General features: G+C 38.4%; 2 protein-coding genes across 3 annotated transcripts; both read left to right on the top strand.

The window, feature by feature from the left end:
• The first annotated feature begins 610 nt into the window (after window positions 1–610).
• On the top strand, window positions 611–16,211 carry LOC103998914 (filament-like plant protein 4). 2 transcript variants are annotated; one of them, XM_009420523.3, is made up of 7 exons: window positions 653–1,054; window positions 1,301–1,374; window positions 7,347–7,415; window positions 9,835–9,967; window positions 10,077–12,528; window positions 12,612–12,669; window positions 15,281–16,211. In XM_009420523.3, the coding sequence occupies exons 3-7, from the start codon at window positions 7,362–7,364 to the stop codon at window positions 15,875–15,877; spliced, it is 3,294 nt and encodes a 1,097-aa protein (XP_009418798.2). In that variant the 5' UTR covers window positions 653–1,054; window positions 1,301–1,374; window positions 7,347–7,361; the 3' UTR covers window positions 15,878–16,211. The 2 variants fall into 2 exon arrangements, with proteins under 2 accessions (XP_009418797.2, XP_009418798.2); XM_009420522.3 differs by lacking the exon at window positions 1,301–1,374 and having other exon boundaries at window positions 611–1,054.
• Window positions 16,212–17,280: 1,069 nt separating this feature from the next.
• Window positions 17,281–22,165, top strand: LOC135623625 (probable inactive receptor kinase At5g67200). The gene is made up of 2 exons (XM_065126791.1): window positions 17,281–18,898; window positions 21,291–22,165. The coding sequence occupies exons 1-2, from the start codon at window positions 17,365–17,367 to the stop codon at window positions 21,839–21,841; spliced, it is 2,085 nt and encodes a 694-aa protein (XP_064982863.1). The 5' UTR covers window positions 17,281–17,364; the 3' UTR covers window positions 21,842–22,165.
• Window positions 22,166–25,168: the final 3,003 nt, after the last annotated feature.

Raw genomic sequence — 25,168 nt, forward strand, 5'->3', positions numbered from 1 at the left:
ACTATGTTAGGACATCACCGTCACTCACATGATAACAATGTTACACCTACCATGAGTCATCGATATTAGTCCCTATCATACTACAAAATCCAACGTAGAGTTATGTGACACTGTACCAATATTTTGGCTTAATATTAATATGTACATTTCTTATGATTATTTTGTGATTAGTGTTGACTAGCAACCTTAATCTTTTTCTTTTGCTTATTTATATTTTATTTATTTTCATATGAAAATTTTCTATTTTTATTGCAGTGAAATAATTTGTCTACCCACATATTTATGTCCCATCCCTCATCGTTACCGCTTCCTCATTGGAGGTCCCATGCGGGACCCAGTTGAGGGGCCCCGGACGCGGCCAATCACGAGGGTGGTTGTCTAGACCGGTACGCCGCGGGTGGAGTCGGCTAAGTGTTGCTTGTTGCGTGCGGGATCATCTGCGTTGTCGAAATCAAGAAACCTGATATTACTCCACAAACCAGTCGCCGCCTCGGAACAATTATATGGGGCCTACAAAAAAAGGCGACGGTAAGGCGCCGCTTCGCGCTTAGAGCCTCGGACAAGACACGGGATCCACGAACCGACAGATCTACGTAGCCGCCGACACTTTCCTCGCTCTCGACCCGCCTCCCGTGTTCTTACTCTTTGCTCTTACTTCGTCCTCTGTTTCCGTTCCACTGTAACCCAAAGGCATAATCCGGTGGTGGAGTCAGCTTTCGACGTGCTCTTTTTCTTTATCCCCACCTTTCTCTCCCCTCCTTTGTACTCTCCTCTTCTTCTTCTCTCTCTGTCCCCCACAAATCGGTGTGCTTTGTCCCACCAACCTGCAGACGAGCACGCCTATCAAGAGGAAACAGGAAACGAAAAGAATTAAGAGCAGAAAAGAATAAAACAGAGATAAAAAGAACAACTGAGCCGGTCGCGTTGCCAAATACCATCGCCTCTTTCTCTCTCCTTCCTTTCCTTCTACCCTTCACTGTACATGTTTTCTTGTGGTTCGTGTCCTTAACTCTTGGCTCCCATGCTGAGAATGATGCTTCGGTGGTGAAGTCAGGTCAGTCTGCAACTCTCTTGGAATTTTAGCTTACACATGTTCGGGGTTTCCTTTTTGTTTCCTCTTACTGGCGATTGTTTTGGAGATTCTGTTTTCTTTCCTTGTTTTCTGGCTTGTCTGGAACTTCCTTAGCAATGGGATGCACTTGAAAGGTGCATTAGCCACTTTGTTTTGCCATGTTGCCTTCTTTGTTCCTTTTTCTTCTTGCAAAAGTTGGAACTGATTGCTTCTAGTTTCTTTGCACAGATTAATTTGCTTCTGAACTTTTAGTGCTAGAGTTCTTGGATTGCTAGACTGCAATTTTATCACTATTACTTCAGGTACTACTTTGATTGAAACCTCATGGTGATGATTTAGTGGTTTAGTGTCTCCTTTCGGAACACTAAAAGAATCTTGCACAAATTTGTATTCCAATATATCCTCGTTTTTGGGAGCTAGACTTATTGTGATTCATTTGGAGCTAAGCTCGATTTAGTGGTTTGATACCCAGAAGACCGATTCCTAGGTTGGGCTTTTGTTATTAAAATGGTGGATCTAAAGGTGTAGTAGAATTTGGTAAAAACAGAGGAGAATGAGTTTGATATTAGTGTGTGAGGAAGGAAACTGTCAAGGTGTACGGATCTACTTTGATATTAGTGTCTCCTTGTGCATTCTCTGATGTATATTGACTTACCAATGATCATTTCAGCCGCCAGTGAGAGGAATACGCAACATATATCTGGAGCCAACTGAACATAAATTTTATGTTCCTTATAAGAAAGATGCAATTGTCGTGTTATTTACTTGAAATATTTTAGTGAGTCTTAACTTATGGACACTACAGGCTAGAGAATTGGATATGGGTGTTTAAATACAAGCTTGTCAATTCTGTTCCATACTGTGTGTTCCTCTCGTAACATATATGAAGATTCTCGATTATATGACAGCTAAAAATTTGTCTTTTCAGTTCTTTGGGCTGCAATGCTCATCATTCATTCTGTTTATATTTACATGTATGTTTGAATGTATTTATGTGCAGAATGCAAAACATATAGTTGTGTATATATTTGATATATAAAAGGAAAAGTTAAAATGTGCCAATTGAAGATATCTTAGACCGTTAAATAGTTCAAAATGGGCATGGAAGTTGACAAAACTTTCTTAAAGGGCATGAATATTTTGCAATTGAAGATTTTCATCACGATTTGGAATGAACTCTCTTAGTCATTAGAAAACTTACATGATACAACAATAATAATAGGGTCATAAGTTTCAACTATTTGGAGTCAACTATATGGATCTTTTATCATAATTGAGATCGGTAAAAAGTCATATGTTTAGTTAAGTTTAGAGTACTTAAATCATTATTTATAATTTCTACTAAAATCAATTTAGGCCTTCCTCTATCACTTCTTGTACCACTAACATTAATCATTTTACCCCTTCTGACTACTGCATCTAGAGGTCTCTTAAACACATGTATATACCATCCTAAATAATTTTCTCTTATCTTCTATCGAAGCAAAACTTAATTGTTTACGAATAAAAGTATTTCTTTTTCTATCTTTCTTAGTAACCCCATACATCCATCTCAACATTCTTATCTCGGCAATATAAACGTTTGTGTATTTTTTTTTTTCACTACCCAATACTCAGATCCATAAAACATTATTAGTCTCTTACAATTGTCTTATAAATTTTTTTATTTAATTTTAAAAATATCCGATCATCACATAGGACTCCTGACACGGTGACACCCATCACTATTTTTAGCATTATGTTTTTACTTTATAATAATATTTTTATCAATATTTCCATCTTATCGAATAATTGATCCGAGAACCCTAAAACTTTTACCTAAGTGGATTTTGTTAGGATCGAGAGCACTAAGAGGGGGGGGGTGAATTTGTGCAGCGGAAATCTTACAGCGATTAAAAACCAAAAGCTGCGTTCGTTCAAAAACTGTTATGATGCAAAAGCAAATTCTCAGTTTGTATCTAAGTGCAGTTTGCGTCTAAGCGCAGATTGCGTCTAAGCGCAGTTTTGCGTCTAAGCGCAGTTTACGTCTAAACTCAGATTTACGTCTAAACACTATTTTACGTCTAAACGCAGATTTACGTCTAAACGCAGATTTACGTCTAAACGCTGTTTTACGTCTAAACGCAGATTTACGTCTAAACGCAGATTTACGTCTAAACGCAGTTTTACGTCTAAACGCAGATTTACGTCCAAACTCAAAAACTTGTTTGTATACTCGCAGAAGGCAGTATGCAGTTGGAATCAAGACGTAAATGTGAACTGAGATCTGATGATTGAGCGAGGAAAGCCGATTTACGTCTGAATGCAGTTTTACGTCTAAATGCTGAAACTCGTTCGTAAAATCGTAGAGGACAGATTGCAGTTATCAATAGGATTAAAGTGTAAGTGTAAACTGCAAAGAAGCTCGTTCGTAAAAGCACGGAAAACAGTTCTGCAGAATCAAACGTAAACGTAAACTGTAATGTATGAAAATATGAATTTACGTCTGAATGCAGATTCGGAAGAACAGCACTTAGAACTTGTTCGTGAAAGCGCAGAGAGCAGTAGTAATGAGGGAGGTTTGCAGTAATGATAAAGTGCTCGAAAATAAACGCAAACCAGAGATTTAGAGTGGTTCGGTCAGCCTTGACCTACTCCACTTTTGGCTTCCTCCACCGATGAGGTTGCCGACGTCAACTAGGTGCCTTCCTTCAATGGGCGAAGGCCAAACTTCCCTTTTACAATTTCTCTCCTTTTGACAGGCTCAGGAGACAACCTTTACAGACCTTTCTCTCCTCACTTTACAATTGAAAACTTGAAGAACAGAAGGAGGAGACTTAAAGGCTTTACAACACTTTTGAGCTTCTTAGAATCACAGAAAAGATCAAGATTTCGGTGTAGGTCTGTATCTTTTTAGTGCTGAATGGGTGGGGTATTTATAGGCCCCAACCCAATTCAAAATTCGAGCTCAAAACGATCAAATCCCAGAATTCTGGGATCAGGCGGTTGCACCTCTTGACTGGAGAGGTGGCACCGCCTGGCAGAGCTCGAAGACTGAGCTCAGGCGATTGCTTCTCTCTGCCAGAGCTCGAAGACTGAGCTCGATGGTTGCATCACCTGGCAGAGCTCGAAGACTGAGCTTGGTGATTGCATCACCTGGCAGAGCTCGAAACTGAGCTCGGTGGTTGCATCACCTGGCAGAGCTCCAAACTGAGCTCAGGCTGATGCACCTCTCTGCCAGAGCTCGAAGACTGAGCTCGGTGATTGCATCACCTGGCAGAGCTCGAGACTGAGCTCAGGCTGATGCACCTCTCTGCCAGAGCTCGAAGACTGAGCTCAGTGGTTGCATCGCCTGGCAGAGCTCGAAACTTGAGCTCTGGCGGTGCTACCTCTTGGCAGAGGAGGTTGCACCGCCCAGTCTAGCTCGAAGACTGAGCTCTGGGCGGTTGCACCTCTCGGCTGGGGCGGTTGCACCTCCCAGCCTCGCAGCCCTGGCGGTTGCACCTCCTGGCTGGGGCGGTTGCACCTCCCAACCTCGCAGGAAGACATAGCCTGGGCGGTGCTACCTCCAACCCTGGCGGTGGCACCTCTTCACTATTCCAGCTCACTTGGTTTGGCTCCAAACTTGGTCCAAACCAGCCCGAACTTGGGCCTAATTGGCCCCTACTTGGGTTATAGGATTAACACCTAATCCTAACCCTAATTAACGTGCTAACTATGAATTTAAAGACATTTTCTAAGCTATTACAAAGTCCGCAAGTCAAGACTTCTTCTAGCGAGCTTCCGGCAAACTTCCGGCGGTCTTCCGATGAACTCTCGGAAACCATTCTGCGGACTCCCGGCAAGCTCCTAGACTTCACGATTTGTTCTTAGCGAGTTCCAACGAGCTTCTTCGGCAAGCTCCGATCTTTCTCGGCGAGCTCCGCGAACTCCCAACGAATCTTCGGACTTCCGTCGAACTCTCGAACTCGCAACAAATCCTTCGCGCTTGACTCCGACACTTTGTTTCGCTTTATGTCTTCATCGTTATCATAGTTAATCCTGCACAACAAAACAAAACTTCGATCGAGACAATTAATCCTAAGCAATTAACCAAGTTGTCCGACATGTCATTGGTCCCTCGACGCTTCGTCCGATTCTTCGGCGCATCGTCCTCTCCTGCAGCCTATTGCCCAATCGGCCAGTTGACTCCGCAACTCCGATATCCTTGGCACAATACCCGCTCTTCTTGGCCCGATGCCCGAGTTCACGGCCCGAAGCCTTCTGTCGATACGTCGACCGATCCACCGGCCCGACGTCCAATCTTCTGACATGTTCCTTCGGCACAACATGATTTTCCTGCTTTAATTGTCTCATCCTGATCGAAGCATCCTGCGTCACTCAAAACGCAGATTAAATCATAAACATATATCAAGTAGTTTCATCATCAAAATACGAGATTCAACAGATTTCTCGTCAATCTAATTTAACTATATTCTCATGTTTATTTTTAAAATTACTGAAATTATATTTTATATATTCAATTTTAATCATACTTAATTTAAAACATTTAGTTTATAAGGTTTACCTCCATAGTTTAAGTTTATAATTAATTCTACTTAGGCTCTCATCAACTAACACAATATCATCAGCAAATAACATAAAAGGTAAAGACCTAATACGGATCCTTGATGTAATCCTATGCTAATCGAAAACTCACTAGACACGTTCTTTATAATTCTAACACTAGTAGCTACATTATCATACATATCTTTAATAATATCAATTTAATTAGTGGATACACTTTTTTTTTCTAAAACTTACCATAATAAATATCTAAGAACCCTATCATAAGCTTTCTCTAAGTCAATAAAAATAATATGCAAATATTTTTTTCTCTATACTTTTTTATTAGTTATCTTAATAAATAAATAGTTTCTATGGTTAATCATCCAAGAATAAAACCAAATTGATTTTCAAATATATTTGTTTCAAGCTTTATTATACTTTTGATAACTCTTTTCTAAAGTTCTATATATAATTTGAACAATTTTGTATGTCTCTCTTATTTTTATAAATTGACACTAAAAAACTTTTTCTTTATTCATTAGACATCCTTCCAAATCTCATGATTTTTTTAAATAGGCTAGTTAACTAGGCTACTTTCTTGTCTCCTAAATTTTTTCAAACCTCAATAGGGATACCATCAGGCCTCATACTCTTACTATTTTTATCTTCTTTAATGTGTCTTTTACTTTATTAACTCTAATTTTATGAATAAATCTATGATTATTAAATCTATCATTATTATTTATTATTAAATATAAGTCTCATGTGGAATATTCATTAAATAATTTATAAAAATATTTTTTTATCTTTCCTTAGTCTCGTTATCATTAACAAATATTCTTTGGTCTTCATCTTTAATGTATTTAATATTATTTAAATCCTTATACTTTTTTTCTGAAGCTTTCGTAATTCGATATATATCTTTTTCACTATCTTTAGTACCTAATTTATTATAAAAATTATCATAAGTTTTATATCTTCCCATTCTAATTTCTTTTTAAGCCTCTTTTTTAGATTCTTTATATCTTATAAATTTTTCTTATTTTTATAATTTTATTAATATTTAAAATATGATCTCTTAGTAAAAATTATTTTTTGAACTTCCTTGCACCACCAGAAAGTTACATCTCTACCTTTAGTTTCACCAAGAATCTTTTTGGTTAAACTCCTAATCTTATTAGCCTTTATAATTTAAAATATTAATATTATCCTTATCTAAGTTCTAAGTTACATCTCTTTCCATCTTATTCTTAGAAGTGTTTACATTATCGCCTTTAAAATTTCACCATCTAGTCCTAGTAAATTTTTTACTCTCTTTTTCTTCTTTCATTTTCTATAGTAAATATCTAATATCATCAACCTATGTTGATTCGTCAAACTTTCACCGGGTATAACTTTATAATTTTAAATAACTTTACAATACCTAGAAAACTTACATGATGAATAATATAAATCATGAGATGTTACAAGGTTATTAAGAATGTATATGGGCAATCATCACTGATGTTGTTTAGAATCTACTCCTTTTTCACTTTCCATCTCATTTTGCACTTGTGCTAGTACTACTCGTCTATCGTACCATCTCAACTCTCGTTTGTTAAAGGAAATTAACAGTCCATCCACTTGATAATTCTTTTGTCATATAAATGCTGAATAGTTGAATAGGATAGGATGCCTTAATTTTACTATTAATTGGAAAAACTTTTTAACCTCAATTTTTTTACTGCTATCTTTACATGCTTTATAGGAGCTTTTCAGAATCATGGATAACAAGACATGGATTTGGAAGAAGAGATCTACAGAGAAGAACATTGAGGCAAGCAATAGTCACATCTTCTGCTTGATTGGTCATTGCTTGTTATCCTTCTTCCCTCTTTTAATATGAGAATGGCCAGTAATAAGAAATAATTGGGTACCTTTTGTTCGAAATCAATATATAGTTTCAGTGAACTGAACTTATAATTTCCTTGTATTTTTATAATGCTTTCTGAATGCTTTATAATATTGGCATTTAGTAAAAGGTGGTGGCAACTGAACTACAAATTTCAGGACTGCTTCATGAAAACATACATGGAGTAGTTCTACACTGTCATTTCATACTATACAACTAGTTTCAGGACCTCACACTTTGACATTCTAAGGATTTCAAAATATATACTCAGCACTTTTTGATCTTTGAATTTTTATGGAATGTTGTTTAGTCTAAACTATTGTTTCATCAGCAGGAAGTTCCTTCTTGTATATATATAATTGTACATTATTAATGAGATATTATAGCCCATATCTCATTGTTAATGTGATAACATAATTCATATCTCCTTGGTGTTAGTTTTGTTGCTCGAGTCCTCTGCTAGGATTCTAGCTTCATTTTATAAAGTCCTAATCAGATCACCTTGAAATCGATCATAGATATATGATAAATCAACTCTGTTCAATATGATCTGCAATGTTTAGACACAATTTTCTATAGTTTATAGAACAGTTGTATTGACATGTACCAACCAATATTTATAGGTCCAACCAAGGAATGGTATCAGACCATATTAGCTTGGTGCTAGCTGGTATTCATTTTTTCATTTTTTTTCTTTATTGATTTTGGGCAGTATAAGTCAGTCGATCACCAAATATGCCAAACCTGTACTGGTCCAACAAAGTGTTGAAATCGCTATTGGACCAAGATTTTGAATTTTGGTTTGGATGTGTTTTATATGGAAAGTGTAAAAGTATGACCTTGATCTAAATATTGTCAGATGTATGCAGAGAAATATGATTTGTTAAATACTTCTATGTTATTGATAAATCAAAACATATCCTATTCTATCAAGACTACTTATTTTCCCTTCTTTTGTTGCATATATTATAATACTTAAAAGGGGAAGAAGGTTAGAATTGTCAGGATTTGGTTATAGTTACTTTCCACATCAGTAAGGCTTTCAACTAATCTTCCTTTGAAATGTAAACTTACAGTCAGGGACTAAGACAATGGCATTGATATAGATATTAACAAATTAAAAAATTCAGTGAAGTCTAACTAACTAACTAACTAACTATATATATATATATATATATATATATATATAATTGTTGTACCGCTCGAAACGGTATGACATGGGCAGTGTGTATGGGTTTGGGTGTGGATTGATATGCAGACCACCCCTGTTTCAAGCAGTCTGATTAAAATAGTAAAAAATTAAAAATTGATCGGCCCCAATCCATTTCATCGTTAAAAAAGAAAAAAAAAAAAGCAAGTTTGTGAGTCCTTTTCTAACATACGATGTCGCAACCCTCGTTTTTGCCTCTTTGCCACTGCGATACTATAACAGTGCTGCCTCTTCACTGCTGTGATGCTGTCACTTCCACTTGGACGCTGTCGCTGCTGTGCTTGATTTCCAGGTATGCTATCACTGTACTTCTTCTCCTCCTCTTCTTTCTTCTTCTTCCTTCTTCCTCCTCTATTCCTCCACCACCTCTTCCTCTTTACCCTATTTTTCTTCCTTGTCGAAACACCGGTATGCACTAGTATACTGTGTGTTGGTACATCGGTACAAGTACGTACCATTCTAGTAGATTGCCGAAACGGGTCCAATACCTAAAAGGCAAACCCTGATTATATATATATATATATATATATATATATATATATATATATATATATTATATAATATGTTTATTAATAGGAGTTAGAGTCCAAATTACTTAAGTAAAGTCAAATATTAATTATTAATTACCTCCAATTTAGAACAAAAGCAACTTGATTTAGGAAAGATTGACAAGGAAACTGCAATTAGATGATCTGAAATACAATAAAATATTTTAAAAAATATATTCTAGTTTTGAAATATATTGAAGCCTAATTAGGTTCCAGCAATTCGATGAAGTTCTATTAAAGATTAAAAGAGTTAATCCATAATGGTTACAATTTAGTATCAATTGACTGGAATTAATTTACTGAAGATTTCAGGAGATTCAATAATATGGAACTGAGAGGAAGTAGGAGTTTGGATTGATAGATCAAGCTTAAGTTCATAGCTGTCCTGATGGTTATCTGCTTAAATGCACTTATTCACTAGAGTAATTCTCATTTCTCTTTTCAGTCACTATTAGATAGTTGACACTTAAAAATACATATTATTATCTGATCCCAAGAAATATCAAACTATTTTGTCTCCAATGATAAAATGTCGTTCCTTTCTTATGATTGGAGTCATTCTATATTTGTTGATGATTGTATTCAGAAAGAGAAGGCCCTTGAGTTAGAGAGATCCTTAGAAGACTTAAATGAACAACTATCATCTGTTCGCACTGAGTCCAATGCTAAAGATGATCTTTTGGCGAAGCAAGCAAAAGTAACTGAGGAAGCAATTGCAGGTTTAACATTTTTTTCTGAAGTTTTGCATAGGACACTAAATTCACATAAAATGAAAGATTTTTACATGTTCCTTTTTGCCTTACAAGTTCACCATGCTCTACTTGTTAGGATGGGAAAAAGCAGAAGCTCAGGCACTTTATTTAAAGCAACAATTGGATGATGCTTTATTTCAGAAAAAAAGTGCCGAAGAAAGAGTAATTGAAACAGATGTGGCATTAAAAGAATGCATGCAACAACTACGTGTTGTTAAGCAAGACCAGCAGCTCTTCATTAACAATGCTGCCTTCAAAATATCAAGAGAACAGGAGAAGATAGGCATGTTAGAACAGAGGTTGATTGAGACAAATAAGAGGCTCACTGAATTTGTTATTGAAAATGGCAACCTGAATAGAATTATAGAGGTCAAAGAACAGTTGCTTAAAGAATTGAGCGAGTCTATATCCAAGTCAGAATCAAAATTAACAGAAGTAATAACCAGACTTGATTCATCAGAGAAATTCAATGCATCTCTGAAGTATGAGGTCTGCATTCTTCAGAAGGAGATTGAGATTCGAAATGAGGAGAGAGAATTCAATCGGAGATCAGCTGATGCTGCTCATAGGCAACACCTAGAGAGCATTAAAAAGATTGCTAAGCTGGAAACAGAATGCCAAAAATTGCGTGTCATGGTCCGGAAGCGACTACCAGGGCCAGCAGCTTTAGCTAAAATGAGAAATGAGGTTGAAATTCTGAGTGAATATGCCATTGAAACAAGAAAGAAAAGGACAGAAATTGGGTTAGAGAGCTTTTATGATACATCAAGCAAAGATATGACATCTCTTGTTGTGAGATTACGTGCAATTCAAGACGAGAACAAGATTCTCAAAGAATCATTGACTAAGAAAAACAATGAACTTCAGGCATCACGTATCATGTTTGCTCGTACGGCATCCAAACTATCACAGGTTGAGACACAACTCGAGGAATTATCAAAAGGACAAGCATGCTTTGAGCTAGCAAAGAGCAGCCCAGTGTCTCATGACCTTCCACTTTCATCAATTTCGGAGAATGGTGGCAATGAAGATAATGTTAGTTGTGCTGAATCATGGGCTTCTGCTTTAATTTCTGAGCTGGAGCATTTCAAATGTGGAAAACTCACTTCACCATCATGCAAAAGTGTTGGAATATCAGAATTAAGTTTGATGGATGATTTTGTTGAGATGGAGAAACTAGCAGTAATTACTGTGGATAAACATTTTGAAAGTTCATTCAGTACGTTGAGAGATAACAATGAATGTGTGACCACTAAAGAATCTTGTACAGAACCTGATCTATCAGAAGAAACAGATAAGGAGCTTGTTGCAATCAAGGATCTCTCTCATTTCGGTGAAACAAACAATGAAACTCAAGTTAAGGAGTTGTCACTAGAAAACTATCCTATTTGGCTACAGGATATTTTAAGGGTCATTTTAAAAAAGCATCATATTATGAAAAAAAGTTTAAATGCCATTCTTGATGATGTTAGAGCTGCTCTGGGTGATTGGGATGGTTCTATTGAGCCAAAATATTCAAATACCCTACACTGCAATGACAAATTACCTCAGCAACCTAAAAACACTTCATCAGATACATTTGATGGAGCAATCAGTACACACATAGTGAACAGTAAAAGCAGTATCCAACTTTGTCAGTCAGTCTTGGAGAAACCTGTCCTCAAGCTTATTGAATTGGTTGAGGGAATCATTCAGAGAAATATTAAAAGTAAAAATGGTCGACATGGATTATCTATAGACAATGAAGGTGCTTCTTTAGCAAATAGATACATTGCTCGTGCATTTCTTTGGGAAGGTTCTGAACTCACTACTATTTTAGAGAATTTTGTTGCTGTATGTAATGATCTGTTGCATGGGAAGGTTGATCTTCAACAGTTCACCGCTGAAGTAACTTCAACTCTGGACTGGATTATAAACCACTGTTTTTCCCTTCAAGATGTTTCAGACATGAAAGAGACTGTCAGGAAGCACATGAATGCAGATTCATCATACAGTAGTGACAATGAACTAAAAGCTCTAACATACACAACCAAGGATATAGATAAGTTAGATACACATGAAGAATCCTCTATTTCCGAAGAGAGAAATATACCTTCATCCTCAACAAATGCTCTATACATCTTATCCAGAATGGAAGATATTGAATCCAAACTGAGAGACGAAAATGAACGACTGAAACATGAGATCATGGGTATGGAGTCTATAAAGAATGATTTGGAGGTAATGCTTAAAACATCTAGTGCTAAGAATGAAGAATTGATAGCTCAGATCCACGAATCAGAAGAAAGCATTTCCAATTTACAAGCAGAACTAGCAAGACTTAAGGAATCCAAGGTAAAGATTGAAGACCAGATTATAAGCCAAAATTTGACTAATGAAGACCTAGAAACACAACTAACAGTTGCAAAGGCTGAGTTGAATGAGGTTCGTCAGAAGTTCTCAGCCCTTGAAGTTGAGCTGGAACAAAAAAGTAATTGCTGTGAAGAATTAGAGGCAACCTGTCTTGAACTACAGCTTCAGTTAGAAAGGTGTGAACAATTTATTTTGAGTGCTCTCTTTTATTCAAAATTCTGCAGATGCCATCTGAGATCTTTAATCTTGTTTGACACAGTGCTTCATCGAAAGAAACTTCCAAAGATATGCGCCCAGAAGAAAAGAAAATCCAAGCAGTAAGCTCTGTTAAATCACTTTCTGAGTTAAAAGACTATATTAATCTTACTGCTTCATTTACAGTATTCCTGAAAGGAGAAGTGAGAATATTTGGAAGGCATTGTCCATAGTTTTATTCATTTAACTGAGTCAATATGTTATTTTTTGCTGATTGAGACGAAGCTCAAATTTACAAATTTGCATGTTATCTGCAGTTATATAATTTATTAATGTAAATTGATCTTATTTTGCAGTTACGGGTACACTGTAAATGAGAAATGGGTAATAATTACTTGGTCTGGGGTTATGAATGTAGGTCTTCAAAACCAACTGGATTTTTACCAGTTGAAACCAAAACAGGGTGCAGAACTCAATTTATGAGGTGGTACCAGTTGATACTGGCCGTACTGCTCAGTAAGTTGATTGAACCAGGCATACCATGTGGTTTTGGAATGGTACATCCACCGAACCAGGTGGTATGCCTATGGTCTAATTTCCAGCCCATCCCACCTCTTTTCCCACCTGAGACCTCCTTTCTCCTCTCATTCTTTTCTCACTCTCTTTCAGCCTCTCATTCTCCTGCTTTGTCAAATCAATCTTGGAGTCTTAATTCTCATCCAAATTAAGCTAGGATCTTATGGAAGATTAGCTATTTCTCCAATCTAGGGTAAACTCAAAATTGAGGCTAAATCTATAGTATTATTTCTTATCTTACTTTTAAATCACCATTCTTGTTTAATTTACATGTCTTTATGTTTTTCTCATGATTTCATGGTTAGGTTCATTCTTATTTAACTACATGTCTGCATAAATTTGTTTTGAAGCCTTACTTTTATTGTTTAAATCAGATCTTCCCATTTCTAGCATAGGTCTACACTATCTGTGAACATTTTAGCTGAAACCGCCAAGATCAAGGATCTTGGTAGATTCATCTTGCGAATCTTGGCAGATTTTGCTAGCCGATCTTGTTAGATTCTTGGTCTTGGTTGGAGCCACGAAGAACTTGGTGGATCCAGACTAAACTCATCAAGATAAACACATGTATCTTCGTCAGACCTACCAAGAAATTTTAGTTTAGTTTGTTGTAGTTTTCTACTTTAGCACTATCATCAATTTGATAAATCAAATATTAAAAGTTCAGCTGCTGCCATAGTAAGTTAAAATGCTTTATGATGCTATGGTTTTCCACATTTTTAAGTCACTTATGGATGTACGAACTTAGCTTTATGTGGCATGTATTTCCAACGGTTCTAGGAACATTGTTATTTTCAATCCACACAACATGGACTCTGGTAGCAAAGAAAATACTAAATATAACCTCTTCAGGTTATATTAATTTAGTATTGTTGAAATAAACATATTATTGATGCATATTCTTGTCACAACTTTATAGTTTAATGGTGGCTACATTATGGAAGATCAGTATCTAATTTAAAGAAAATTATTAGGTGAGTCTTCTTGTAGATCATATCATCCAGCCGTTAAAAATATATGGTCCAGTTCCTTGATTCACATAAAACTTTGTATCATCAGCATGTACAAATGTTAGGAGAATTTGGTCTACATGTATTATAATGTGTTTGCAGTTACAACACCTAACTTGGTATAGAAAGAGAGGAGGCTGAGGTTGACTCATTTGATTCCCAATTTGTGAAAGATGATTTAGATCCTATTGCTAGGGGCAATCCCACATACTAATTGTAGAAATTAGTTAGAAGACTATTGCTATTCCAATCCACTAGTGTGGCACACATATTATCAATATTATATATGCCTTCAGGGCAATTTCAATACTAGATTTTGCAAAATTATCATGTTGACCTCCTGCAACCACATAACACACTTCCTAATGCATCATAACATTTGTTTTGTTATTTGATTAGGCATGTCATATTGGTGTGTACTGTGCAGTATAAATTTTAATATAGTTATATGAGTTCAATATTTGATAGCTCTTATTACTGGAAATTTGTATTAAGATTAGTATGATGTTATGTGATATATAAATCATAATAGTTCTTAAATTATATATAAAGATACAAAATTAAGGCAAAAGCAGAAAAAATCAAGAATAGCTGCCTGATTTTGATATTAGGTCGTTTGGTAAGTGCTGACCTATCTTGACCAAGTGTTGGTACGAGGAGGTATCAGTACCGTAACAATCCATCTAATGTCAGTCCTTGACGACTTTGTTTTGTGGTCAATACAGAGGAACTGATGATGTGTTAACTGGATCAGCCCTATGGTTGCCTTGAAAAATGCTCAAAGGGGATTTGTTATAAGGATAACCTCGCATCAGTCAAAATTGCGAAGGATCAGCCAAATCCTACCCTATCTCACCCTGGGTCTATCGATCTGTACGTACTGGCTTAGATTAGTGTGATTATAATTGATTATAACTGTCACAGGGTTACTTATGACAGTTATAGTGAAGATTTGTGAGAAGGTAAAACTAATGCTGATTTTACACACTCTTGAATCAAAGTTGTGATTTGAAGTCATGTGAATTTGATTCTCAACTAGTGGCACCTAACTTTTAACTTTATTGCTTTAGTTGCACCAATAACATATCATGATTATGAAATTTTTTTGCTAGCAAGAACTAAAAATTATATCTCTATGATCTTGCAGGAATGTGATATAGTTGCAGCTTCAGAAAAACTTGCCGCTTGCCAAGAAACCATCTTAAACCTAGGGAAGCAATTGAAAGCATTGGCATCACCGAAAGATGCATCTCTATTTGACAAGGTGATATGTAGTCCTGCTGCTTCGAAATCAAACCATTGGCCCAAATCACTTGATAATATGAAATCAGAGGGTTATTCAAAAAATGAGGAGGGTAACTCTCCGAACAAGAAGCAAATCGTATGCACCGAAGCACCAAATCCACCATTTTCGGCTTCCGAGAACCCAAATGCAGATTTGCTATATGAACACAAGATCCACATAAACCACCCACCAGCTGCAGCTTCTGATTACCCAAATGCTAATTTGTCACTCAACAAGATGAACGAAAGTCCGATAAACTGTATCACACAGCCGTCGCCGGAAAAGTCACTTGGTGAGCTTTCTGGTTTGACCGATTCTAGCAAGCAAAAAGGTGGGCCTGATGTAGGCATGCTCATGGTTGTACCTAAGAGACAAGGAGGACTCGGTTTTCTGCGAAAGCTTTTGCTGCGAAGGAAAAGAAGCAGCTTCAAGAAGCTTGCACTTCCATTGGGTGCTTAACATAGTATCATCATTGAAACCTTCACATATAACACAGATTCAAGTGTTTGACATACCTTTGGTGAGTTTTGGTTTGTAAGTGCAGATTCTGGTCGAGAGCAAGAACATAGATTCTATGCTTGAAGTATAGTTTTGGTGTGGTTTTTCGATTGTGTAATTTCCACTTGTTCCTTCCTTTGTATGTAATCTAGATTACATTGACAAATGTGATTATGGAAAATGACATCAGGTTGAGTGAAAATATAAACACTTTCAGCTGCTTGTATATAATAACCAGCAGCTGTTACCATTAACACTCTTAATCTGCAAAAAAGAGATGTTTATGTTTCTGATATGATTCATTATGTAAGAATTTGTCTTCAGTGAAATGAGTTATATAATTTGTAGGGAAGTTGTTCTTGAAAGGCTAACATGACAGATGTGCAGCTCTCTTAGCCATGAAATTAGAGTCACATGAAACTTTATGGCGATGAATGAAAATACATTTTAAGAAGATTATATACTCCAAAGAATTTATAGATGCAGGGTAAAATCAAATCTTATATATATTAAAGATTTTTATAGATTATCGTAAGATCTTGAATTCGAATTTCGTTTTCGTTTATCGATGCTTAATACATCAAAATTATTTTGTATTGAGAGAGCCACCAATCTAAAATAATAAAAATAGTATATCAACTAAATACTAAAAGATATATACCAAAACTTTGTGACGATGAATGAAAGATACATTTCAATAAAATTATATTCTCCAAAACTGATAGAGATCAAATTTTATTGGGTCAAATGTTTAGGTGAGCTGAGCTCACATTTGCGTATATTAAATCCGTCAGGTAATGCGTCATGAGTCGTTATAACGTAATGTTTCTTTTAATCATTGTACCGTTTGAAATCGTGGTCAAAATTAGTGGCGTGAAGGAGCTCTCCTCGTTTGCGTGACTAAGGTCGTGTCAGGAGGTGTGTGCGTGACGCGTTCGTTGGATTATTTTTGTTTTTCTTAATATTACTCTATTCATAACTCGAATCGTGGGAGGAATCGTGCACCGTTTCACTGCCCTTCACCCGTTTGGATCTCGTAAGTTCAGTCGTGTGTCCACGCGCTTTCTGGATTCATTAGTCACTACTTTTGTTAGCGTCTCGATCCATCCGCAACCCAAGTCGCGCCGTGAAGTACTCCCCACACCTACTGCCGACCCTGCGCGCCCCAAGTCAATTCCTCCGTTCGTGACTCAAAGAATTCGTGCCACGAAGCAGTCGGGCCCACGCGCTTTTTTTTGAATGTATCGTCACAATTTTTCGTCTCCTCGTCGCTTAAGTCGCTGTATGGAGTCGGCCACTGCGTCCTCTCTCTCTCTCTCTCCTCAGCACGTGTCTACATGATCTCTCCGCTGGTCTCTCTCCATTTGTCCCCTTCTTCTCCTCTCCGTAGAAAAATATGTTTCTCTGCTCGGAGAAAACAGTACGAGAGACGCAGAGCCACCAAAAGAATGCAATCATTCCCAATCCCCACAAACGCCCTGCAGGATTCTCCGGCAATCATTTCCCAGTCTCTCCTTAACTCAATGCCGCGGCAGCAGCAGCAGCAGCAGCTCAATCGTCACGCTTTACGACTATTACTACTACCACTACTACTACTACTGTTACTCTCTTCTTCCGTTGATGGCGCCTCGTCTTCCGAGATCGACGGCGACGCGCGGGCGCTCCTCGCGTTGAAGGCCGCGGTCGACCCCGGCGGCCGCCTCCCCTTCTCGCGCGCTTCCGACCACTGCCGCTGGCCCGGCGTCTCCTGCTCCCCAGACGGCCGCGTCGACGGCCTACTCCTCTCCTCCTACGGCCTCGACGGCGTCATTGCCAACGGCACCCTCGGCCGCCTCGACCAGCTGCGCGTCCTCCGCCTCGAGAATAATTCCCTCGCCGGCCCCCTTCCTGCTGACCTCTCCCTCCTCCTCGGCCTCCGCGGTCTCTACCTCGGCCGCAACCTCTTCACCGGCCCCTTCCCCGCTTCCCTCCTCTCCCTCCGCGGCATACTGGCGCTCGACCTCTCCCACAACCGCCTCGCCGGCCCCCTTTCCCCGGGGCTCGCCTCGCTCGACGGCCTCGTCACCCTCCGCCTCGAGGCCAACCGGTTCAACGGCTCGCTCCCCGCCTTCAACCAGTCGTCCCTCAAGAACTTCAACGTCTCCGACAACGACCTCTCCGGCGCGGTCCCCGCCACCGTCGTGCTCGCGTCCTTCGATTCCTCGGTCTTCGCCGACAACCCCGGTCTCTGCGGTGCGCTCGTCCGGAGGGAATGCTCCTCGTCCACCTTCTTCCCCTGGGGAGGCAGCTCGCCGACTGGCCCCTGGCCCACCGTCCCAGCAGGACCAAATAGGGGAACGCTGCTTCCCGTCTCGCCTTCACGGTCACGGGTCTCCCACAAGAAGGATGTGGCGGCAATTGGGTCCTTGATAGGCGCAATTGCACTAATCGGGATCTTTGCTGCTTCACTGGTCCTGATAAGGAAGAAGAGAAAGAAGCAGCAGAGGAAGACGCACACGCCGGAGAAGAACGCGGTGGCGAACAGCGTCCACAACATCTCCGAGATTAACATCGGGAGCTACAACGAGGACACCGAGAGCACAAGCAACGAGCTGGAGGCGGCGGCGGACCTGGCAATGGCGATATCGGAGGAGAGGGTGAAGAGGCTGGGGAAGAACGGATGCTTGGTGTTCTGCGCCGACGAGGAGCCGGTCTACAACTTGGAGCAGCTGATGAGAGCTTCGGCCGAAATGATGGGGAGAGGGAGCCTCGGGCCGACGTACAAGGCTGTGCTGGGTAGTAGATTGGCTGTCACCGTGAAGAGGCTGGATAAGACGAAGCTGGGGGCAGTGGCGCAAGAGGGGTTCGAGCAGCACATGGACACAGTGGGGAGGCTGCGGCACCATAATTTGGTACCTTTACGGGCCTATTTCCGAGCAAACGAACAGAGGCTGCTTGTGTATGATTACCATCCGAATGGTAGCCTTCACTCCCTTATACATGGTATGATCCCTTCACCTTCTTATTCTGCTATTCCACAGTTCAATTCTGTCATTCATTTTTCTTGTTGTTGCATTGAGAGAAATCTTAGATGCCTATTTAGATATGGAAAGATTGAATAGATTTCAGGACTCCATAATATTTATGGAACAAGGTGTGAGAGAAAAAAGGCTTTGATACCAAAGGTACAATTGAAATTATCAACAATAAAATACTAACCCAACATAGTGAATACAAGATTTGAATTGTTTAACATCCTCTGCATGTACTTGTGGAGAAAAAAGTTTAAATCCTCCACTAGGTGAAAATAACAAACTATAAGGAATAGGACAGGCCAAAAATATGAGATGCTGTCTTTATGGAGTAAACAATTCTTGAATACCCATTATTATTAGTATTATCATCATGGGCTATCACATCATCCAAAAAGGCACGAAATAGATGATATGCCGTGGTATATATTTGCGGGCTAGTTTCGATATGTAGAAAATGTGAGGCATAGTGGTCAGTACATCTCATGTACCTGATATGATCGAAATTCAATTGTTACCGATTAATACCAATATGGTGTAAATTTGATTCACACTTGTTGTTTTGAGCTTGTATCCCTCCCCCTTCTTTTACTTGCTCCCATCCTTATTCTCTCGTTAAAATTGTTTAATCTCTAATGGGTGATTAGTGAAAATCTACCTTTTGATTTGGATAAAACAGGAATTTGAACTCAAAATCTGTTGGAATTTGTCTTCAATTGAAGTTATTTAACTGCCCTTTACTTTTCTTTATCAGGTGTCATGTAATTAGCACAAAAATGTAGGTCAATCTTAATTTATAAGTGATTAATGATAAATTAGGACCTAACTAGAAGTATCAAGCATGTATTGACTTCTTGCATGATTTCCTATCACTATCATTACCAATATCGATACCAATATTATTACCATTAATATTATGATCATTACCAATAGTATTACTATTACCATTATCATTTCCATTACCAATAACATTGAAGTAACCATTACCATTATAATTGCAATTATCATTAGAGAGATCTTATGCTTTTTCTATGTGATGTAGATATACAGATAGTAAATCCTTTCTTCTTAGTGAACATGTAATTCTACTAGAAAAAGGATTTTGTAGGGAGCAATCACAAGCTGTGGTTGTTGTATCATGGTAGGGAAAAGATCATAAATGGTAAACTTTGACATTACAATGAACCTAAGAGTGCGGACAGTTTTCTAAGGTGTTCTTGACATTTGTCAAATGAGAAAGAGTTGTAATTTGAGAGATTGTCATCCATCTCGGTGGTAAAATGATAATTGGAGAGAATATGAGCCTCTCCTCAGGTGACATGTTCTCCTAAAGCTCAGCAGTAAACTTGGTGTGAGTGGATGTGAACATATTGTTCATCCACATATGGAAATTATGAAGCCTGGTAGCTAGTGATGGAGGCAACACCAATCTATATGCTGTCCTAGCTGCTCAAGGATCTTGAATGGGCCACCAGAGCATGGTATCTGTGAGTAGGTGAACCTCACAGGAGCACACTGTCACCAACCTGGAACCTGAGAGACCACCTTCATGTATGAGTCTAGGACTTCTATCTGAGTCTGGGCTTCTCAAAGACATTCTCTAATTAGTGCAACCTCCATTGCTTGCTGGAGAAGTTCAGGACCAGATTGTCTCGCCATCATTATCCTGGCAGATGGGAGAACCTATAGTCCCTCAAATATTAGTCTTAATGTGACTCATGTGAGATCGTTAGATTTCATAATCCGCCAGAGAATTTATTTCAGTTCCAACAGCTCAGATTTGAACTGTGGAACAATCAGTAACCTCTATTTATCGATAATGCACATTTGCAAACAAAGATAACTTGTTCGACTTCATTTGCATATGCAAGCTACCAAACACAAGTTGCATTGCATCAACTGTGGCTGAGTTGCAGGGCACCTTGTATTAGGTGCCATGTGATTTAACAGAAATTTCAACAATGTTATGTTATGAAGAAAGGTTGCAAATTTCATGCCTTATACCCTTTCTTATCTACTATGTTGTCCCAGTGTGTGATTGGAAGATAAACAATTGAGCTTTGAGTGGCAAATCTAACTTTACTTGAGTCCAGCAAGTTTGTTTATCCCAGTTATTGAGCCAGTATATCTATTGGATTTAATTGTGACAAAGCATAGAGTTTTGTTCAACACAAATTAAGAACCATTGAAGAGTTAAGTAACAACACAAGGCCTTGTTGCCAACTATTTGTGTTGGCTACATGTATCTTTTCCCACAATTTGGCCAAGGTCAAAATCCTCATGTTAATCAGTCATTTAAAAAATATATTAGTTTGGATTGGACATTCATTTCAGTAATCTGTGAACTGTGGCACTCATTCCAGGTTCAAGATCCATACGGACTAAGCCACTTCACTGGACCTCGTGTTTGAAGATAGCAGATGACGTGGTGCAGGGCCTTGCATACATACATCAAACTTCTCGATTAGCCCATGGCAACATAAAGTCTTCCAATGTTCTTCTTGGCTCTGATTTTGAGGCTTGCCTGACCGACAACTGTCTCGCATTTCTTCTGGAACCATTGGAGAATCAGCATGATATAGGATGCAGATCACCTGAGACACAGAATCCTTACCAACAGCTGACCCCAAGTTCTGACATCTATGCCTTTGGAGTGTTGCTATTGGAGCTCCTCACAGGGAAGCCTCCATCACAGCATCCAGTTCTTATGGCATCCGAACTCCCAGTTTGGGTTCGATCATCAAGGGAAGATGGAGCCAACAACGAAGGCCTTACAATGATCATTGATATTGCAGTTGCCTGCATCCGTCCACCAGAAAGTAGGCCAACCACATGGCAGATTCTGAAGATGATTCAGGAAGTGAAGGAAGCTGACACAATAGACAATGATGATGATTCAGTGTTCATATCTTAGGTCTGGTTTAGCTCCCTGTCACCTGGGGATCTTAATTCAGGATCTTCATTATCACCAAAAGTTGGAAACTACCAGCTATTGGTGCCATTGAAAGGAACTTCAGCCCTCATTTTACGAAGATACACTAGAGGTTGATCATTATTTGCTTAGGACTCTGCTTCCATGTTGGAGGTAAACAGTTTTGAATCTGGTTGTTGGTCTCTGTGGGGAGACAGCCTGAGTGAAGTGACCCATAAATCATGGGATTACAATCTAATTTTTAATATGAATACAAACTACTATTTCAACCTAATAAAGATTGAACTGAGGTTCCACATTATGTTAGAGATGAATTAGTCTGAGCCTTGTACCAGTAATTGGTTTGTCATTTGCAATCTTTAAAATTTTTCAGGGAATGGATTGTCACATGATTGTCAATATAAGATGTATTAGTTGTGTAATTGCAAATCTACCCTTTTTTTGTTGTAATTCTCTATGCAGCTTGAAGTTTCAGCTGAAAGTGGAATTAGAGCTTGGATCAAGATTTTGACCTAATGGATTTTTCCGGGTAATGAGGTACAAGAACATGATTCAATATACTCAGAAAGTACATAATTATTGAGGTAAGAAGTCTGCTATCAGTATTTTTCTTTTTCTGTTACTCTCAGCATTCTTGATTGTGTTGTCCCAACAGGCAGTGACTGAACTAAGCTTGACATGTTGTGCATGCTGTTTTGCCAGATCATTCAACCTTCAGTTTCATTCACAGGAGAAGACTAAGCTGGTGATTGTTTCCATTGCAGTTCCCACATCATGATCATGAGATCCTTCTATCGTTAGGACCTTCGACTGATCTGATTATGACCTGATTCCACTGTTCTCTTGAAAAGAATCACAGGTATACTTGACATTTGACTTTGCTGCTGATTTTTAAGTGCTTTTGCTCGAAATATGTCCTCATATGAACTATCTAACTACCAATCTTCATGGAAATTACTTGGAATATGTCCTCATATGAACTATCTAACTAACAATCTTCATGTTAATTGGCTTCCTGGATGATTGGATGATATGAAGACTTTTATCCATGGCCATGCATAACACATTGAGTTGTTATCAATCATGGTCATGATGGAGACATCCTGGGTGATTGACAGACAACTCCAAATTGTCTTCATGCAACTGTTAAACTCACCTGTCTCATTCCATGGAGGTATCTTCTCGAACACTGAATGGTTATGTTGCTAAACTCTGTTCTCAGTTTTTAGTAGTTGGTATGTGACAAGATTGATTACTGCAGGTCCATTCATCCCCACAATGAGTGGTCTACTGTGTTTGCATAAGAATAAAGTTTCAGGTCTCGTTTAACACAAAGAAGCGAGTTATATTGTCCTCCACCATTTGCCATTCATGACACTGACAGCCTTTTGTCTATGTGAAGACATTCTTTGCCCTACATGAGTCAGGAACCTCACAAGATGATGAACAGTTAGCTTGTGTCATGATCCAACTCTATCAAACCACTAGATAAAACATTCTTTAAGGCTCTGTCTCATGATTCAATGCTGCAAGTGCTGCAACCTTGATGTCCTAACCTGAAATCTGGATCCATAGAAGTATTGAAGAACAAATTCACTATGAGAAATTTTGTATATACCAATTTTGATGCTGAAAAGGAAGACTGTGGTTGTACCTAACTAGAAGAGTGGGGAAGTTGTTGGGGGAAATCAGAGTGCCAGATACATGGATACAAATTTGCTATCTTTGATTTTTTAGCATAAACTAGAAAAGTACACCAAGTTTGGAAATTCTTCAATTGATGTAACGATGGTTCAGTTTCAGTTTGGACAACTCTACCACATTAATAACAAAAATAGTAAATCTCGCATTAGAATTGGGACCTATGTAAATAGGATCTAATCTATTGAGAGAAAAAGTCGTTGATATCTCGGTTATTGTGGCCTTGGTGTCATTGACCAGAGAGTCAACATGGTCTGGTTTTCTCTCGAAAGCACTTACTCGTCTAGAAGCCCAAACGAATCGTGTGTGTGCATTTGAGCATGAGATTGAAGTGATAGGTGGACTCCTAAGGCTTTACTGGATCGTGGTGATCGACCCGTGGTCCTTCTGAAGTGCAGATCGTTTAATGAAAGAAATTCAAAGTAGTCCCGAGATACACTTTGGTCTTGTCTGTGTTAGTCATAGGTGTCTTGCAAACCAATCATGTGAGTGATGACACGTGTGACATGACACACATTTTTTTTGTTTATTATATTATTTTATATTTTATCACTTTATATATATATATATATATATATATATATATATACACATTGTGATGTTCATGGTTCTATACAATGGGAATCGTATCGTGATGAGATCACGATAATGAGACTAATTCACCTTTAAATACAAACCCTAAATAATCTCGGTCATATGTTACTCGAGAAAGATATCAAGATAACTGGACAGATAGCGTGTTGTATACCCATTCATATGATGGATGCAACAAATCTCATAGTTGCTCGTGTGAGGACAATAAGGATACAGTGCAGGTGCTCATTAGAGAATGAACTCACTAATTGATCCGCTCACAGAATATTGAATGGTTGATGATGTTTTATTATCATATAGCAATTATGTAGTCCTAATAGTGTATATGGTCCTTAGACTTGAGACACCAAGGATGTCCTATATGAGTACTCTACTCTTTGATACTATACTTATAAATTTAGAAGTTTCAAATCTAGTATAGTCGGTTATTGGGAGTGGCAACCAACCTTACGAGAGCTATTAAGTGTCAATAGAGGATCATCCACTCTTGATATTATGAGAGGAATATCCTGTGTCTTCCTACTCAGATAAATCCTTGGCTAAGGTTATTCGGATGAAGAGAGAAAGAGTTATCTAAGAAAATCCGATTCGAGTGAGACTCGAGGAGAAACCGTATGGGCCTGAGAGCACCATGCTTAGTATATAGTCTCTAGGATATTATATGGTTAGGAGACTATGGGTACACGATAACTAAGGATAAATAGGTCCAAAGGATTGGATTCTCTTATATCATCTAGGGACTGTGGCGTAGTGGCATAGTTTGTCTACAATCGATGAGTCAAGTGAATTATTATAAAGATAATAATTCACTGAGCCAGAAAGAGTTCTGACAAGAATGACTCACGACCAGCTCGATATTGGACCTAGAAGGTCACACATATATGGTAGGTGTTGCAACGAGTAGAGATTCATATATGAGATATTCGCTGAAGTCCTATCTTATTGGATATCCAATAAGCTCCTGAATTATTGAATCCCTTAGATGAGATACAATAAGAGCGAATAAGAGATTAT

The sequence above is a fragment of the Musa acuminata genome, chromosome BXJ2-9 (assembly GCF_036884655.1).
Source record: "Musa acuminata AAA Group cultivar baxijiao chromosome BXJ2-9, Cavendish_Baxijiao_AAA, whole genome shotgun sequence".
Classification (NCBI taxonomy): Eukaryota; Viridiplantae; Streptophyta; class Magnoliopsida; order Zingiberales; family Musaceae; genus Musa; species Musa acuminata.

What these genes read in the sequence shown, in the direction of transcription:
- LOC103998914 (XM_009420522.3), top strand. Translation starts at nt 7,362, where the DNA reads ATGGATAACAAGACATGGATTTGGAAGAAGAGATCTACAGAGAAGAAC. An exon ending in AACTGAGGAAGCAATTGCAG is followed by an intron (nt 9,968 to 10,076) that starts GTTTAACATTTT and finishes TCTACTTGTTAG; the next exon opens with GATGGGAAAAAGCAGAAGCT. An exon ending in AAGAAAAGAAAATCCAAGCA is followed by an intron (nt 12,670 to 15,280) that starts GTAAGCTCTGTT and finishes ATGATCTTGCAG; the next exon opens with GAATGTGATATAGTTGCAGC.
- LOC135623625 (XM_065126791.1), top strand. Translation starts at nt 17,365, where the DNA reads ATGCAATCATTCCCAATCCCCACAAACGCCCTGCAGGATTCTCCGGCA. An exon ending in CCTTCACTCCCTTATACATG is followed by an intron (nt 18,899 to 21,290) that starts GTATGATCCCTT and finishes CACTCATTCCAG; the next exon opens with GTTCAAGATCCATACGGACT.